The sequence below is a fragment of the Vipera ursinii genome, assembly GCF_947247035.1.
Source record: "Vipera ursinii genome assembly, chromosome: 6".
Lineage (NCBI taxonomy): Eukaryota > Metazoa > Chordata > Lepidosauria > Squamata > Viperidae > Vipera > Vipera ursinii.
In genome coordinates, this window is record NC_139515.1 from 54,328,102 (window position 1) to 54,346,425 (window position 18,324).

Here is an 18,324-nt window from a genome sequence, read left to right on the forward strand (position 1 = left end):
ATTGATAAATTCCTTTAGATGGGCTCATTTTGTATCTGACACTAGGTAATGGTATTTGGGGGAATCTAGGCTCTAGGATTGATAGTGGAGTCACAGAACTGATGACAGGAAGCAGGGCTTGTTTCCCCCTTTTCAAATACAGCAGTATATCTACAGTACATATGAATTTAGCATGCAAAATTGAACAATGCACTTAACTGAGAGATGATGATGCAGATTTGAGGCATTGCAGACTGAGTGTTGCATCTTGGGGACTCTTAAGATGTCACCTGGCCCCTGTGATGATGAAGATTGTGAGTCTGTAGTCAATCTTTTCTGAAGACCATTACAAAATACAAAATTGCATAAACTTTCATGATTTCTGATGATTTATAAAGGTTTGGAATACTTTGTGAGGGGTGGTGGTGCGTCTTACAAGGACATTTATGTACAGTGTGGACATGCTCTCCATAAAATAGACATACAATTTATGTGCATTAGTGCAACTTGTCTCAGGCAGAAGACAAGAGGTGTTCTCTTCCAAAGAGAGTATTATTTGGGAGACGTGATCCAGCTTGTATATTTGTGTGTGCATAAATAGAATACTTGTCATTATCTTTTCAGTTTGAATTATAGCTAAGGATGTGATTCCAAGATACATAAATAACATAATAAAGGGATAATTATTATTGGTATATATTGAGAGAATATTGGCTTGCCATATTTTCAAGTGCTAACTAATTGGCATTTAAACACCATTCTAAAATAAGATTTTATTTTAAAGATGCTGAGGTCTTATCGAATTGTAAAGCAGATAATGTATTATTTTTTAAAAATGTAATATTTTATAAAAAAACACTTTCAGTGCTCTGTTTATGATTTTAAAAACTACTTGACTTGGTATACATTAATGTGGTGTGCTGCCAAAAAACCATACACTGATCTCTAATATTTAATGGCCTGCTTGCTTTACAGCAGGCATGTCAAACTTGCGACTTCATGTGACGTCGCGCGACGTATCATGACTTTTTCCCCATTGCCAGCAATGGGGTGGGTGCGGTTTCGGCGGGATGCATCCAGCCGGTGGGCTGGCAGTTTGACATGCCTGTTTTACAGTATGGTTTCTTTGAACTTGGTTAGAGTGCGAATAATCTTCAGATGAAAGTAATGAAGACTGTTTATACATTTAAGGCTTTAAACAGTTTTTAATTCTTTACAGAAAGACATCCTGTCAAACCTAGTTGAGATATTAAAAAACTGGCTTCCTTTTTCTCTATATAAGAAAAGACATGATATCCTTCATCAATTGGTAAGCACCTGTTATTACCAGCTCACTTTCTTTTCAAGCAATTCACCCATTTTCCTTAATATTTTTATATATAATTCCTTATTATTTTTATTATTATTAAGCCTTTGTTGACCATATTACATACTGTAGTTTGCAAACTAAAATATTTGGTGTTTAAATCTGAATAGAAGGTAATGTGTGAGGTAACTAAAACAGTCTTAACTGTTTAAGAATCATTTTTATATGTGTTAGGAACATAAGTACTCTTCTATGAAGTTGCTAATAAGGAAATCATATAAGGGTGAGAGACAGGTATCTTGGTCTGTATACCAAACAAATGACCTTTTGGGATCCCCATATCAAAATAACTTATGTCCGGTCAGAACTTGAAAATAACATTTAACGTAGCACAGTATTTAAACAAAATGATCCGGTTAAGATCTGCATATGTGGGACTGATTGGGGTAGATTGCAAGGGCAACTCCGAAATATAGTGTTATCATATTTTATCTATATCTTAAATTTGTATTTTATTACTATTTCATCTTAAATTGTATTTTATTTTAATTCCATTTTAAATTGTACCATATTTTATCAAATTCCATTTTGGATTGCTTTTATTAAGTTTTGGTGACGGTTTGTTGCTGGAACTTTGCACTTTGATATGGCCCAAGGGCTAATCAATAAAGTTGTTGTTGAAATCATATTTCATCCAAAAATTGACGTTGGAAGAGCAGTTTGCTGGCAATTGGTTTTCAGTCCTATTTCAAATAATCACTTCTACACATATTCCTATCTCTGGCTTCAGTTATTCATTTCCACTGTGGAATGTGACCAACTGATGAGGCAAGCACTGCTAAGAGAAAATGCTATAGGGTTACTGTTGGGTATGTAGCCTTGTGTATCTCTTTTGAAGTCTAGAGCCTTGAAAATAAAAGGCTATGTTTGAACAAATGAAAACCCATCAAACAGGCTGAGTAAGTCCAGAGCTGCTATAATTCTTGGCACAAATATTTGTGGCTCCTGATACAGTATTGCTACACTAGGGGCAGAGCCTAACAACAAAAGGTGTACAAAGCTGGCATTTTTCTTTCTAGCACCCAAATTCTCTTAACTAGTCAGTCGGAGAGTTTAAATGTTTGCTTCAGGAACTCATGGGCCTCTCAATTTTCCTCAACACATTCAGCTGCATATTACTTACTTTTTCTTCTTTCCTCCCATTCTTCTGTGCAAATATAAAGTTATAAGCACTCTAGGAGAAGATTATGAGAGATGGCTAAATTAAATACATATTTTGTAGCACTATGTATGTAATAAGCACAGAATTAAAAATGATTTAAATTTAACGCTTGCTTTTGTGCATGAACGTGATCGGTTGATGCTGTTTTTTACTTCCCTCTGCTTTAAGGATGTTGGTTTTCGTTCAGATGCACTCTGCACCATCCTGCAACAGGAAGTTCTGCTACAGGAGGATGTTGAACTGATTGAACTATTTGATCCTAGTATCCTGTCTGCAGGACAGCTCAAGCAGCAGGAATATGGACATCTTCCAACACTATGCTCCCTAGCAACTCCTAATATTTGGTATTGACTTGAGCCACATGCGTGTTATGTGAATGTATGATGTATATTGTTTGCACACATGGCCTCCCAGCAAAGAGAAATATTATTTAGTTTGTTTTCTTTTTTTGTTTTATATCCTATCTCATGATTTTGGTATTGGCTACATCTCTGTGTATTTCTTGCTAATTTGCAGGAGTATGTTTTGCTTTACCATATTTTCCCAACAGGCAAATGAGCCTGAATTTATGACATCCTTCCTTGAAAAAAAATTAGAAACATTAAAATTCCAATCACTATCTATCTTTTCTATTTTTGTTAGGATTACCAGTTCCTGGAGAATATTTTTCTCCCAACAGCATGTATATGACACATGTATGTGACAGCATGTATGTTTGTATGTGTTCTAACCAAAGGTTTCATTCCAAAGAAAAGTTAAGCAAAAACTTACTATTAAATGAATGAAGACTAAGATTCTCACACAGAAACTTATATTTTTGCATATATGTAAGCATGTATATATTCACAGAAATAAACTGATGAAATCTGATATAAGTAAGCATCAAACTATTGATGCCTTTTAATGAGGCACATTGAGTTAAATAGTTCTTGTTCTTAGGTAAAAGTGAATAAATTGCTGCTGTGCTGGTGAGGGATTATTTAGCACTACTTATCAAATGTAAAATGAAATAGAAACTTGGGGGAAAAAATCCTTGGTGTGCTGAACAGTTCTTTAACTTTTGCTTATAAAATTGATCATAAGAGACATAGCTGCTGAGCTGGAAACACAAGGAAATCTATGATTGCTTACTATTTAAATCTATCATAGAATTATTTATTGGACAAGAGTGATTGGACAAGAAATTTGTTTCCGGTGCATAAGCTCAGAGTAGACATATAAACAGCCAGTAATAGGTCATATAGCTCATAATAAACAATTGATAAATCATAAGAAACCAGTTGGAGAAGATAGTAATAAAGATGAGATGATGAGAAAGGTTGTTAAATGAAACAGTGTTCAGCAGAGTGATGGCATGGAGGAAAAAACTATATGTCTGTCTGTTTTGGCATGCAATGCCCTATAGCAGCATCCTGAGAGGAGAAGTTGAAACAGATTATGTCCAGAATGTGAGGGGTAGATATTTTCTCAGCCCTTTTTCTGGTTCATGCAATATGCAGATCCTCAATGGAAGGTAGGCTGGTTGCAATTATTTTTTCTGCAGTCTAACTATCCATTGAAGTCTGTATCTGCCCTGTTTGGTTGCAGCACCAAACCGGACAGTTATTGAGTTATATCTTACTCTCAGGTAAATTCTTCAGAGTAAGTCCTTTTGCTGAGAATGCTGTTTCATCCTACTTTAGTTTTTCTCTGTGGGGATAAGTGGCTTATCTCTATGTGAATGGGGATCCTGATTCTGCAGACTCCTCATTTGTTAATAGAGATTCTATGGATAAAGAGAAAGAGAGCTCTCTACATATAGTCCCACTTTTCTCCTGTTAACTTTCTTTTCTGAACAATACTTTGTATATCGTACATTTAAAAGTATGTATTTGACCAGTAAATGTATTTTAAATACATTTTAAATAGTCTATATATCTTGTTATTGTTAACATTAATCAGTATTGTTATTAGAAAAAGCTTTGATTAATAAATTAAGACAATTTAAAAACAAGACAATATGCTGGAGATGATTAATTAGTTGAGAAATCTACTGAAAAGAATACAAATCAAATCCAGAACAAAGTGCATTTTCCTGTATGTGAATGTTAGTAGAAATTTGCAGTTAATTTTTCAGTCTGTGCTAGTGATAGAAATGGCTAGAGGTAGTTGAATTGTACTGCAGTACTATAAGCCAAGACAACATTTTTCACGTATGAAAATTAAAATGTAATCACTTAAATTCAACTTTTATTTCACATGGATGTTTTCAATTTTAATTATTGACATTGAAATACATCTGTTTGCAAACAAGCCCAGTTGATTTTGCTTCAATTTAAAATGAGAGTTATATTTGCACTTGAAAAATATTCTATGTGGAAATCTTAGGCTGAAATCCAGCGAATTTCAGAAGCACCTTTTAAGCTGAAATATTAAAAGATTCCATTTCAAGGCAGTTATTTGCTGCTCACACTTGGTCAATAGCTCTACCAATCTATGACTGATGGAATGAATTGGTATTCAGGAAACAAATTTTAAAGATTTTGAAAAGGAAGAGATGAAGTATGTGTGTTAGTTTGCTTTTAAATAAAAAATAGAATCTTAGATCATTAATTGTAATTTTGAAAATCAAGCCATACTTAGATGTGTATTTTTTTTTTTGCAGGGATATTTCATTATTATTTCTCTTCATCAGCACACTGGTGATGATTCCTTCTTTATGGAGTGGATCCCTTGGATTAATTTTGGGAGTAGTTTTCTTGGTTTACATAACTATGCGAGGTTTGGACATAACACGGATTGCAAAGTTACAAATGTCTCTTAAAAAATGTCATCTCCAACTAGAAGATGTAATGGTTAATTGCCGTGCCTTCACTAACCTTGTGAGGAAAGCATTGCGACTCATTCAAGAAACTGAAGTAATTTCCAGGGGATTTACTCTGTGAGTCTGAATTGATTTGCACCCAATTGTTAAATCTTAAATTAATGAATGGTGAAGAAAATTTTCCTTTCAGATTTTTTAAATTTATTCAGTTTTATCAAATATAACAAGTGAATTCCTGGCCCTCAAATCAAGCATACTGTATGTGTAGAAAGGTGATACGTTATTGTAACAAGGGCAAATTTATTATTTGCCATCTTAACTTTTGGCAGAATTTCTAAACGGTGTAAACATTTCAGTCAAGGAGACTTGAGTTAGTGTTTGTTGGATCGAATCTAAGAGAGACAAGGATGAGTAAACTGACTACTGAAATGTGAATACCAAATGCAAAACGCACATAAGATTATGTGTTTGCCTCTTCCTAAAATTTATAGTAAAGCTTCTATACCTATTATTGAGTTTTAATAGCCTTCATTACAGATGTCAGATTAGGGCGACAAGCCAAGTCAGTCAGTTCCTGTCGCAACCAATGGTTTAACACTTGTTTGAGCTGGAAAAAAAGTGGACCCTGCACTTTAAAGAAAACGCTAGGAGGAAAAAAAATGTCATAAATTGATGGTGCATATGTTTTAATTTTAAGAATCAAACATCATAAAATTTAAGCAATAGAAGCCCTCTATTTCATTTCATAATAAAAGTCTAGAAAGTAATATTGCACACAATAGTTTCAGAGAGAAACAGATAGCAAGCAATTGTTATAGAACAATGTTGTATACGCTTCTTAGACTTTCATACAATATATAAACACCGCAAGGTAAATATTTCACAAGTCTATGAAATAATATTTTTTAAAATTGTTGCAGTTAGTTTTAACGTGGCATTCCTGATAATGTAGAATAAACTAATAATAATAGTAACAACAACAATAACAATAATAATAAAAAAGTTGGAAGGGACCTTGGAGGTTATCTAGTCCAACCTCCTGCTTAGGCAGGAAACCCTATGCCATTTCAGACAAATGGCTGTCCAGTCTCTTCTTAAAAACTTCCAGTGTTGGAGCATTCATCTCTTTTGGAGGCAGATTGTTCCACTGGTTAATTGTTCTAACTGTCAGGAAGTTTCTCCTTAGTTCTCCTTAATTAGTTTCCATCCGTTGCTTCTTGTCCTGCCTTCAGGCGCTTTGGAGAACAGCTTGACTGACTCCTCTTTGTGGCAGCCCCTGAGATATTGGAACACTGCTATTATGTCACCCCTCGTCCTTCTCTTCATTAAACTAGACATAAAACAAGACATACCCAAGTTCAACAACCGTTCCTTATATGTTTTAGCCTCCAGTCCCCTAATCATCTTTGTTGCTCTTCTCTCTACTCTCTAGAGTCTCAACATCTTTTTTACATTGTCGTGATCAAAACTGGATGCAGTATTCCAGGTGTGGCCTTACCAAGGCATTGTAAAGTGGTATTAATACTTCACGTGATCTTGATTCTATCTACTATCTACTATTTTACTATCTACTATTACTAGTAGATATACTAGGTCTACTATCTACCATTCTACTATTTCTTGTTAGATATTTGAATTTTAAAATAATGGGACAGTATTAGCTTATAATTTCATATATATTTCACATTCCATTTAAAAAAATGAGTAATATATGCCACTTCCAATAAATGGTACTAATGGGTTTCATGTGGAAGTATGTTCTTCTCATTTCGAGAATGGTCTAACAAGGCAAACATATTTATTCATACTTATGTAAAAAGTAATCCTTGAAGGTGAACAAAAAGCAGAGATATTTCAGGATGAATGACTATGATACAGAAGTATAAAAATATATACCAAAATCCAAAACATTTTATTTTAATACATATAGAAAGGAAATTGAATCAATTTTCATGCCTGCCCCCCAAAGTTTTTATTAATCTCAATCCCTTAGAAATTATTTTCAGATAGAAACAGTGTGCCTGTTTTAAAAGTAAATCCATTTTTTGTTTTAACTGTATAGTTAATTTTATTATTTTAAGCATTGCCAAATAAATTTAAAAGCCATTTTGCAGTTTAGATCCAAATTAATAGGTCTTAAATTAAGAATTTCAGAACTCTTGATTTTACAGAATTGAAAAGAAAAAAGTAGAAATCCAATCCCCAGTGCATTTTTATTTAAATTTTAATCTTTATCAATATTTTAGTAAGTGGCTTATTTGCTACATAATACTTCAATTTATAAATTGAAATAGCATGTAGAGATATATGAAGATATATTCTATAAATTTAAATAAATTATTGTTTTATATTTATATTTTTAGCATTCTTTAGGACACCTGTACAGTTGTATCACATTTTACTTTTCAAGTTTGCTTGACAGGGTTAGTGCTGCTTGCCCATATAATAAAGGTGGACAACATCCCTGTCAGCATCTGATTGGTCTTCGAAAAGCTGTGTATCGATCAGTAAGAGCCAACCTTAGAGCTTCAAGACTTGCTACCTTGTATATGCTTAAACAATATCCTTTTAAAAATAATATATTATGGAGGAGGAAATTAGCATATCACAATGACTGGCTGCCATGTAAGAAGAATTTGGTTAACTGCCACGTTTTTACTTCAACAGTTCAATATTCCACCCTTTCTCTTAAAAGTTCCTTTCAATTTGATCATCTTGCTGTTTTACAATCAGTCTGTTTTCACTGGCAAATTATCCATACATCTTTTTCAAAAAGAAAGTTCATTTATCTTTGTTGAGTGGGCATTTTATGTCACATATAAGATTCATGGGCCTAGACTTATGTGTCTTAGTATGCATATAATTGGACTTAGGTAACTAATAAACTTGTTCAGTTTTTGAACTAGAAATTCTGAGATCCTGATTCTCTGCTAATGGATTTTCAAGCTGAAATCCCTGAGTTTGGTGTGACTGTAACATGATTATAATTGTAATCATTCAAATGTTCAGTCATTTAAATCTGTAGAATCACTCAAATTATCTTATTTCACAATTTTATGCCCAGTTTGTTTTTGCTCCAGCAACTTGTTTGAACTAAAGCTAAAATTGTTTCATCTGCAACAATATGGTTGGCTGTTTAATTTTATGAAGTAGATAAATTATTTCTTTCCACATAATATTTGTCAATATTGCATGTGATGCAAAACGTTCTTGAACAACCTTAACACTAAGTAAACTTACCCACTGAATTCTGAGAGTGACAATGTCACAAACTACATATGTGTGGTGCCTTTTAAGGAGCTTGGTTTGGGATTAAATGAAGAGCAAGTGTCTGAAGAAGAAGCACACAACCTCACAGATGGCTTCAGCTTGCCTGCACTAAAGGTAATCTAGTGTCATTTCACTGATCATACATCATCTATTCTGTCTTTGCTTTCAGCCTGCAGAAGCTAAACAAAACAAAATCATCCTGAATTATACTATTATTTTAAAATTTGAAATGCATTAGGTTTATATGATTTTTGTAACTTCCTTTGAATGCGTTTGCAGTTCATGCTAAGACATAGTATGAATAAAGGTCTGAATAACCCTAATCATGACTCATAGCTATACTATGAGCAGGTATTCATGCTTGTACTTGCCATTATAACTTGGCAAGCTTAGTTTTTTTAATCAAACCATGGAACCAATCCATTCATTTCTTTCTTTAGCTTTTTGCAAGTTCCTGATTTTTATAACATTCTGAATAAGTCATGTTGGAATGTTTATAATTTGTTATCCATGCCAGTTGACAAGAAGAACCTTCAGATGTACTCTGTTCACAATTAAGCCATTATAATATAATGCATTTTGGTGGATAAATAATATTTTGCATGATTGTGTTATGAAAGAGTGTGTTAATTTTCAGTATAAATTGATAGCAAAAAAATATTTTCCCCCATGTTATTTCTAATATTGTACTAAAGAAACTGAGCATGCAAAATAAATTACAGATAATTTATAATGTATGTAAGATTACCTCATTTTTTATTATGTTTGTACAACTAGTCCTTATGATAGAACTATTCATTCAGCAACCATTCAACGTCATGACAGCATTGAACAAATGGTACTTATGACAGGTCCTTGTAATTTCAGCTGTTACCATCCCTGGGATCACATGATCAGTCTGGGTGCTTGGTATGCACCCTGTGATTATATCACAGTGAATTGTGATCACATGATCACTGTGCCTGACGATTCCATCCAGCTTCCCACAGGCAAAGTCATTGGGGAAGCCAGCAGGAAGTAAGCCATGGCTAGATCAATATTTAATTCAGGATAATTTATTTAATTTAAATTATTTAAAATATTTTTGCTCCACCTCTCTCATTCAAGATAGTCAGACTGTCATTGCTTTGCTTAAATATACTGTTCGTGGGAAAATAGGAAAAATAGATAATGATTGATTCCTTTTGTTTCTTAGGTTTTATTTCAGCTTTGGGTCGGTCAAAGTTCTGAATTCTTTAGGCGACTACTACTTCTGTTATCTCCCTCTAATGCATCTCTCAAGAGCCTGATTACACCAGAAAGTTTGCCTCTTTGTATCTTTTCTGATATAATTCAAGGTCTGCCACATGTTCATGCTGCTTGTTTAGAAGAACTTAAACGGAGTTATGAATTTTACCGATATTTTGAAACACATCATCAATCTTACTTGGAACGTCCGGTCAAAGCTAAACCAAAATCAGGATCCCTAAGCCATCTCCACACTGCTGTGCGCAGTTTTCAACTCCATCTAAAAGCCTTATTGAATGAGTAAGTTAAACATACAAATAATTTCTCATAGTTATAATTGTAGTTTTAGTTGTTGTACTTTTAAAAAAATAACTCAATATCAATTTTTTACCATGACTGGTGGAGATAGTTATTACTGTTATTTCCTTATTCTTATTGTTCTAAATTAAGCTAATTAATATTTTTTCTTCTATGTGTGAGGTTTGTGTGTAAAATGCTTGATGGATTACTACTGACAATCAACTTCACGATAAATTGGAGTTCCACTAAAGAAATACAAATGTAGTACTATTTTTGTGGTCAATACAGCAACAGTATGGTTCATTTTAATCCTTCAGAATTATTATTGCCAGCCATTTTAATTTACTTGTTTAGAGGGAACTGACAATGCAGCTCTCTGCCAGCCTACTTATAGGTCAGTTCACTGACTTTAATAAATCTTTTTCTGAAATAATTCTGTATCATGCACTTATACAGGTATCAACAATTACTTATATGTAACATATATAATGAGAGCCTACCACACTAGGAACCCAGAGATCATGGGGTCTAGTCCTGCCTTTTTAGGCACAAAGCCAGTCACTCTTTCTCAGCCCTAAGAAGAAAACTTTATAGACTTGTCCAGCCTGTCATCATGAGACAAGACTGATTCAAAGGCATAAAAATCAGATTTCATTATACAGATTCACTTTTTATTTATTTATTTTTAAAATAAAAACAGACTTTATGTATGGCAGGTGTTACATTGCTGACCACTTTGTTGAACACTCTCATAATTCACATAAGACTTAACTAACAATTTAAAGAGATCTAATGACATGAGATGAATCCCTTTTGTATAAAGGAAAGCATGTATGTTAAATGTTTGTTAAGCATTCAGAATACACTTGCTTGGTCCCAGACATGGGACAAATCTTATTTCCTGTTTCAGCCTAGCCCAAGGCAATCTACAGGCAGTAGCCACAGCAGTGGCAGCTCATATTTGTGTAAATTTTTTGGCTTGTTAACAAAGAATAAAGGGAGACCAATATGATCATTTCAAACTTATTCTCATCAGTCAGCCATACCCTTCTGAGATTCGAACCTGAGCCGACTGTGTCTTAAGCAGTTGTTTTAACCCCTAGGCCACAGGCTCTCTCTCTTTGTTAGCTGAGAAGCAAGGGAAATATGTGTTAAATGTTTGTTAAGCATTCAGAATACACTTGCTTGGTCCCAGACACGGGACAAATCTTATTTTCTGTTTCAGCCTAGCCCAAGGCCATCTACAGGCAAGACGCAGTCGGACCAGGTTCGAATCTCAGAAGGGTAGGGCTGACTGATGAGAACAAATAAGTTTGAAATGATCATATCGGTCTCCCTTTATTCTTTGTTAGCAAGCCAAAAAATTTACACAAATATGAGCTGCCATTTTTTTAATGTATGATGGAACCGTTTGCATGACGGCGACGGCCCGTTTGCAGAGCTGCCGCCTTCGGCAGCCTGCAAACGTGCCGCGGCAGCTTTCCCAAAGAGCGGCACCACTGCCTGTTCACGCGCACCTCTCGGAACGGGCAGTGGCGACGCTTGTTGGGAAAGCTGCCGCGGCCCGTTTGCAGGCTGCTGCTTTCCTCTGAAGGCGGCAGCTGTGCAAACAGGCCGCGGCAGCTTTCCCAACGAACGGCGCCACTGCCTGTTCACGCGGAGGTGCTCGCGCACCTCTCCAAAGGTTTGGAGAAGTGCGCGCGCACCTCCGCCCATTCGTAGAGGTGCGTGCACACCTCTCCAAACTGGCGGTGCCACGCTCCATTTGGAGAGGTGCGCGCGCACCACTGCCCGTTCAAAGAGGTGCGCGCGCACTGGGCGGCTGGGAGCCGCAGGTTGCCAACCTGTGGGCTAGGCTGAAACAGGAAATAAGATTTGTCCCGTGTCTGGGACCAAGCAAGTGTATTCTGAATGCTTAACAAACATTTAACACATATCTACCTTGCTTCTTATCTAACAGAGAGAGAGAGAGAGAGAGAGCGCCTGTGGCCTAGGGGTTAAAACAACTGCTTAAGACACAGTCGGCCCAGGTTCGAATCTCAGAAGGGTTTGGCTGACTGATGAGAACAAATAAGTTTGAAATGATCATATCGGTCTCCCTTTATTCTTTGTTAGCAAGCCAAGAAAGCATGTATGTATATAGTTCTACATTAGGAATTTAAGGACTTATTTCTAATCTTTCTGGGAAACCTAGCTCATAATTAGTATAAGGAACGAAACTTGCTACTTCAAATGCTTGCATTAATTTTTAGTTTTTGAGCCTTTCCAAGTGCTTTTGTTATTGATTATGTTTCATCATGTTGGCGTCAGTTCTTAACAACCCTATAGATAAATCTTATTCATGACAATCTGTCCCTAGCTTTGCCTTTCATGTCTTCCAATAATGCACCCATTGCACTTTAACTATGTCAATCCACCTTGCTCCTGGTTGTTCTACTTTTTCCTTCCACCTTTGCCACTATTAGAGCTTCTGCAGAGATCTAGGCATTTACTTAATAGGTTAGGATAGCCTCATTATTTGTGCCTCAAGTGAAAACTTTGGGTTGATTTGTTTGACCACCCATTGTTTGGTGTTCGTGGCTGTGCACAGAAGATTCTCAGGAATCTTCTCTAACAGCAAAGTTCAAAAGTGTGCATACATGTCCTATCTTGTTTCTTCAAATTTTTAACTTTCACTTTCATAGAGTGTCACAAGGAATACCATTGTTTGTACTGTTCAGATATTTGTCAGTATAGACAAATCTGAATATTTTTTCCAATGTCTTCATGGTTACTCTACCAAGTACTAGTATGTGCATTTCTTTACTGCTTGTTCCTTACTGTTCATGATTTAGCTTTTTGTATATTAACATCTTATTTACCATAGAAGTTGATTTTGTGATCATCTTACATATGCAATTTCCCATGGTGTTTGTATGCAGATTTATATACCTTTTTTGTCTTAATAGGCTAATAACCTTTGTTTACTAATCAAAACTATTAGGCATCCACTAAGTGTTGTATGATATTTTCTTTTTTGTTTTTACAGAATGATAATTCTTGAGGATGAACTTGAGAAAGTTATGAATTCCAAGGAAAGTCCAGAATTAATTTGGGAGGCCTACCAAATTGCAGATCAAAAATTGAAACTGATTCAGCCTCACATGCATGCTAGCAATAGTTGTTGGGAAGAAGCTATTTCTCAGGTGGAAAAAATGATTCGAAGAAATTCAGATAAAAAAGGTATGTCATTTTCATAGGTATGAAAATGCATATAACAAGAGTTGAAAATTTAGGACAGAAGAATCTGTAAAGCCACGTTGTTTGGGTTAGGTCTAAAAGGAAATGTCCTCACTTCTGATGAATGTGTGTGCACACGTGCATGTGCACAAAATGTATCATCTGACATTAGGATATAATTAAAGGCATTCATAGTAAATTTTCTGTGCAGATAAAATTTTAAAATAGTAGTAGTCATCTACTAATAATCTAATCCTGGCTAAAATTTGTTTTGTGGCAATTGGGTTGTAATTCAATAAGAAGGCTTAATCTGAGGGAGTGTATAGAGTTGTGATTCATTAATTTTAAATTCAATTGAATAGTTGTACTCCAGTCAAGGGACACGCTGGCTCAGTGGGTTAGGACGCTGAGCTTGTCAATCAGAAGGTCGGCAGTTTGGCGGGTCGAATCCCAAGTGCCGCATAACAGAGTGAGCGCTCGTCCCAGCTTCTGCCAACCTAGTAGTTCGAAAGCACGTAAAAATGCAAGTAGAAAAATAGGGACCACTACAGTGGGAAGGTAACAGCGTTCCATGCGCCTTTGGCATCTAGTCATGCCGGCCACATGACCATGGAGACGTCCTCGGACAAGCGCTGGCTCTTCGGCTTTGAAACGGAGATGAGCACCGGCCCCTAGAGTCGGAAACAACTAGCACGCATGTGCGGGGGAACCTTTACCTTTACCTTTTACTCCAGTCAGCTCAGATGATGAAGTTAAATTGACATCTGCTGCAGATGTCAACGTGAATAGTATTTTACTACTTTCCAAAGCAATTTATTAATATTTCTGTATTTATAAATAAATACATTTACCATACCTCCTGCAGTTATAGATTTGCTTAATTAAGCTGTTCTTAACTGAAAGTTATTAAGACATAATACTCACAAGTCTTAGATCATGTATACAGCCCATTATTCTCTTTATTTGAATCACAGGAAGACCAATTTATAAACAAACTGGAATATTGAATACAATAAAGCCTTTTGAGAAAGCTCTCCTGACTTTAGGTACAGTGTTTGAACCTAGTCTAATTAAAATATTCTAATTTTGATTACATTGAAAAACGGGAAACAGGGAGAAGTATAGATCGTAATAAAACTGATGATTATGAACAGAACAGATCATAATATCTCAAGAAAATCTTTCCACATTGTTATTCCAAATACTCCAATCTTGTGACATACCTTTTTACCTCCAGGTAAATCTGAACCATCTTGTGAAAACAAGCATTGCACTACGGTACCTTTAACACAGCCAGCGGTGCATATAGAAGACAAAGACCCTGTTCCTGAAGAACAGGTAATCCAAGTATAGAACTCTAGAAAGGTTTTATTCACAAAATAAAATGTAGATTATTCTTGATGCATACAGATAGGAACATCACTGTTAATAACCGCTACAATTTTTGCAACAAAATTTTTGTTTTTTAGGGGAGGAGGGATTGTGTTATCAATGAAGTGCATATTTGTCAGCTTGCACCCTGCCTTTCTATTCAATTCAGAAGCAGTATTGTGTAACATACCAACTCCCAGAACTTCCCATTTTTGTGTAACAAATAACGTCCTATTTGGATGGTAGTATAGAGAAAAATATTGTATTCTGTGTGGAAAAGAGACAAATCTTGCTTAATGTTTTATTTTGCACTATGAATATGTTCAGCAAGTATTGCTAGTCTATTATGGAATTTAAAATAGATATATTGCACTTCAAATATGCAAAATTACTCTCCTCAAATATGTGTTTCAGTGGTGCCACTTCATGGAGCACTCCACACGTTCACACAGTAAAGAAAAGCTAAAGTAAGATCATAAGCACAATTGCAGTTTCACTTATTGACTGCTTTGCTTAACAACAAAGTTGCTGGTTACATTTGTGATTGCTAACTGAGGACTACCTGTATCCATTAACAGGATAGAAATTCCATCTTATACCCTGCTATGTTTGCTATATATTAGCAAAAGAAATAATTGTTCCTGCTAGTATCACTGAATAGTGTTTAAAAAGAATTATAATATTATAATTTAAATTATAATATTAATGCCAGTTAAACTTAGTACTTGGCTGAAAAGTGTTTATTCCCAGGATTGAAGGTAAAAATTAAGACTGAGCATTTTTAAAAAAATGTGAATGTCAGTTATGATAGTAATAGGAACATAATTTATATTTTAAAAAATGAAAATGGTGAACAATTTTTGAGTAGATTGTTTTATTATTTCAGTCATTGGAAATTCTGTAGTCTGCATCTGTATATCTGCAATATAGAAATGTGGTCATAGATAACTGAACTGAATTTAGTTTGTCTTGACTATCATCTTGCTTGGGTTGAGTAATATGCCAGTTTGGGGTAAGGTATTATTAGGATACAGATGGTTCTCTGGTATATATTTCACCCTGGGCTAAATAGGGTTTATGGAAGCTTGAATGAATGAATGAGGAGAATCAGGTTCAGACTTGGACTCAACCCAAATCATACAGAGTGACTCTTAATTCAGAAGCCTCCTAATTCCAGATAAGGTAACATCAATTTTGACTCTCAGTATGCTCCCCTGGAGAGATAGTCATTAACTTGGGGGATTCTTCTAGACTCAGATCCTGCTAGAGGAGCAAATAGAAGCTATGTCAATAAGGGGCCTTGCCCAACTTCATTTGGTACACTAATTGCAGCCTTACAGGGAACAGGATGCACTGAGGATAGACTTTCATGCCCTTGTCATCTTGCAATTGGATGGTGGTAACTTGCTCTACATGAAGTGTTCTTAAAGATTGTCTGGAAACTACAGCTGGTTCAAAAATACAATGGCTTACTGGGCATTCTTAGAAATTCCATTTATTCCTGATGTATTTCTGAGTGGAATTTAAAGTGCTGATTATTTCCTATAAAACCCTACATAGTTATTTATGTCCCTTGACTTTTCTAGAATGTCTTCGAAGATTGATCACAGTGGAGCCACTGATGCCAGAATAATACATATTAGATATTTGCTTATATTTCTTTCACACCTAAACGGTGTACATTGCCTACACTCCTTGTGGAGTAAGATGATAAATAAATGCTAGAAATAAGTATTTCAGAAAATTTCTTTGGAATTTTAGCCCCATTTGAAGTCTTCTTTAAAATATTAATTAATAGATAATCAAGAATGTTAATAATTTGCAGGATATGGTAATATCTAAGTCACGTATTTGTTCACTTTTCTTCAGGAACTTGAAGCATATGTTGATGATACAGATATGGACGAGTGTAAGAGAGATGATTTTTATTACTTTTCTCTGGAAGACAGACAGAGACAAAAACATGAAAGGGAAGAATCTAAGAGAGTGCTGCAGGAACTGAAATCTGTGTTGGGATTTAAAGCTTCAGAGGCAGAAAGACAAAAGTGGAAACAACTGCTATTTAGTGATCAAGGTGGATAATAATGATAACAATTTCAATATGTAACTATCTTTAATATAGATCACAATAAATCATGATGTATTTGCAGTCTTCATTTATATAGCAAATTATTCCAATTTTTCCAACTTACCTGAATTTGTATTTTGTAAATTAATTTCTGTTCATCAGATTTCTGAGTGATGTAATCTGATTATATACAAGAAATCTATATACAATTTATCATGTGTTTATTATTTCTTAAGAGGAAATATAATTTAGAGCATTTATAGTCTTACATCATCTGTGTAAAATACAAATTTTATTTATTCTTTTAAAAAAAGTTAAACTGTATATTGGTTACTTAGAGTATTCATTTTATTTTTCTCTTTACTAAGCTGCAGTGAACACTTCTACTTCAGAGAACTGTGTACCAAATTCGGAATTACTTAAAAATTCAGACAGAGACAAGCAGGATTGTAGCAAAAATGAAAATCTAGAAGAAACCATTTCTGACCACAAAACGAAAGTTCCCAAAAATGAAAAAGGAAAGGTGGAATATTTATTTGATGGCCTTGGAGTGAACGAACATGATGTTGTTGCCATTGCTGCCTCACCAGAAGTTGAAAAACGAACATGTTCCCAGTGCAACGGAGGTGAGGAATCTAAACAAAGTGCTGTGGGTAGAGTAAGTATGATAGAACCATCCAAAAATAAACAGTCTTCCATCAAACAAAGGTTGACTGAACTCCATATATCCACAGATTTTAATTTCACATCGGGTTTAGCAGCACAGGTTGCTGCCAAATCCCTCACATTTAGAACCATGAAAGAACAGATGTTTGGAGAAGACGAGGAAGCAATGGAAATTCAGGAGAATGAGGACAATTTTGAAAAAACAGAAAATACATGACTGAAAAAGACATATTGTAAAGCTCACTTTAAACTTGCTTTGCTGACTTGAAAGCAAAGATAAGGGGCACAAGAAAATCAGAATTTAGCAATGGATGACAAGGGGTATGTGTATCTATTGTTAAAAGTCATATTATATAGTTTGCCTTTACTAGTCTTTTGAAATGTATACAAATGCAAATACAAGCCAGACTCAAGATGTACTGTACAGTTCTTACTGCTGCCAGAGGTGACTGAGTATTTTTATTAATATTTTATTTATTTATATTATGAGGGTTTTTTCCTAATAGAAAATTATTTGTTGTTTCTCTAATAGCAACATTAATTTAAATAAAAATACTTGAAATCATTGTTTAACAATTTCTTCTGGTTCTCATATCACCTTTATTTCTTCTATTGATTCTGCTTTATATCACTAGGTTTTGTTGATCCATTACGTCATCATGGTTCTATACTAAGATGTATCCTATTGAAATAAAAAAAATCACATCCATTATTATTGTATGATAGCAAGGGGTTAAATCATTTGCCTATGATAACTTCTGACTGAAGAAAATAATTTGAATTTATCATGTATTTGCAGCATTTCTCTGTACTAAATTTCCAGACTATTCCTTATGATAACTATTCACTTCCCTATTTGTACATGAGAAAAATTAAACAAATTTTGAACCAGT

At 34.8% G+C, this 18,324-nt stretch overlaps 1 protein-coding gene across 3 annotated transcripts in view; it reads left to right on the forward strand.

Moving 5' to 3' along the window:
• Nucleotides 1–18,324, forward strand: part of VEZT (vezatin, adherens junctions transmembrane protein) — a 32,990-nt gene extending 14,666 nt beyond the window's left edge. The window contains exons 3-13 of one of the 3 annotated variants that reach the window (XM_083365484.1): nt 1,199–1,288; nt 2,676–2,851; nt 5,152–5,427; nt 7,733–7,870; nt 8,547–8,694; nt 9,776–10,107; nt 13,136–13,329; nt 14,301–14,372; nt 14,564–14,664; nt 16,567–16,771; nt 17,134–18,324. In XM_083365484.1, the coding sequence (XP_083221610.1) occupies nt 1,199–1,288; nt 2,676–2,851; nt 5,152–5,427; nt 7,733–7,870; nt 8,547–8,694; nt 9,776–10,107; nt 13,136–13,329; nt 14,301–14,372; nt 14,564–14,664; nt 16,567–16,771; nt 17,134–17,648 (2,247 nt within the window). In that variant the 3' untranslated portion in view covers nt 17,649–18,324. Of the gene's footprint in view, nt 1–1,198; nt 1,289–2,675; nt 2,852–5,151; nt 5,428–7,720; nt 7,871–8,546; nt 8,695–9,775; nt 10,108–13,135; nt 13,330–14,300; nt 14,373–14,563; nt 14,665–16,566; nt 16,772–17,133 lie in introns of all 3 variants that reach the window. The other 2 variants (XM_083365485.1, XM_083365486.1) reach the window with 2 other exon arrangements.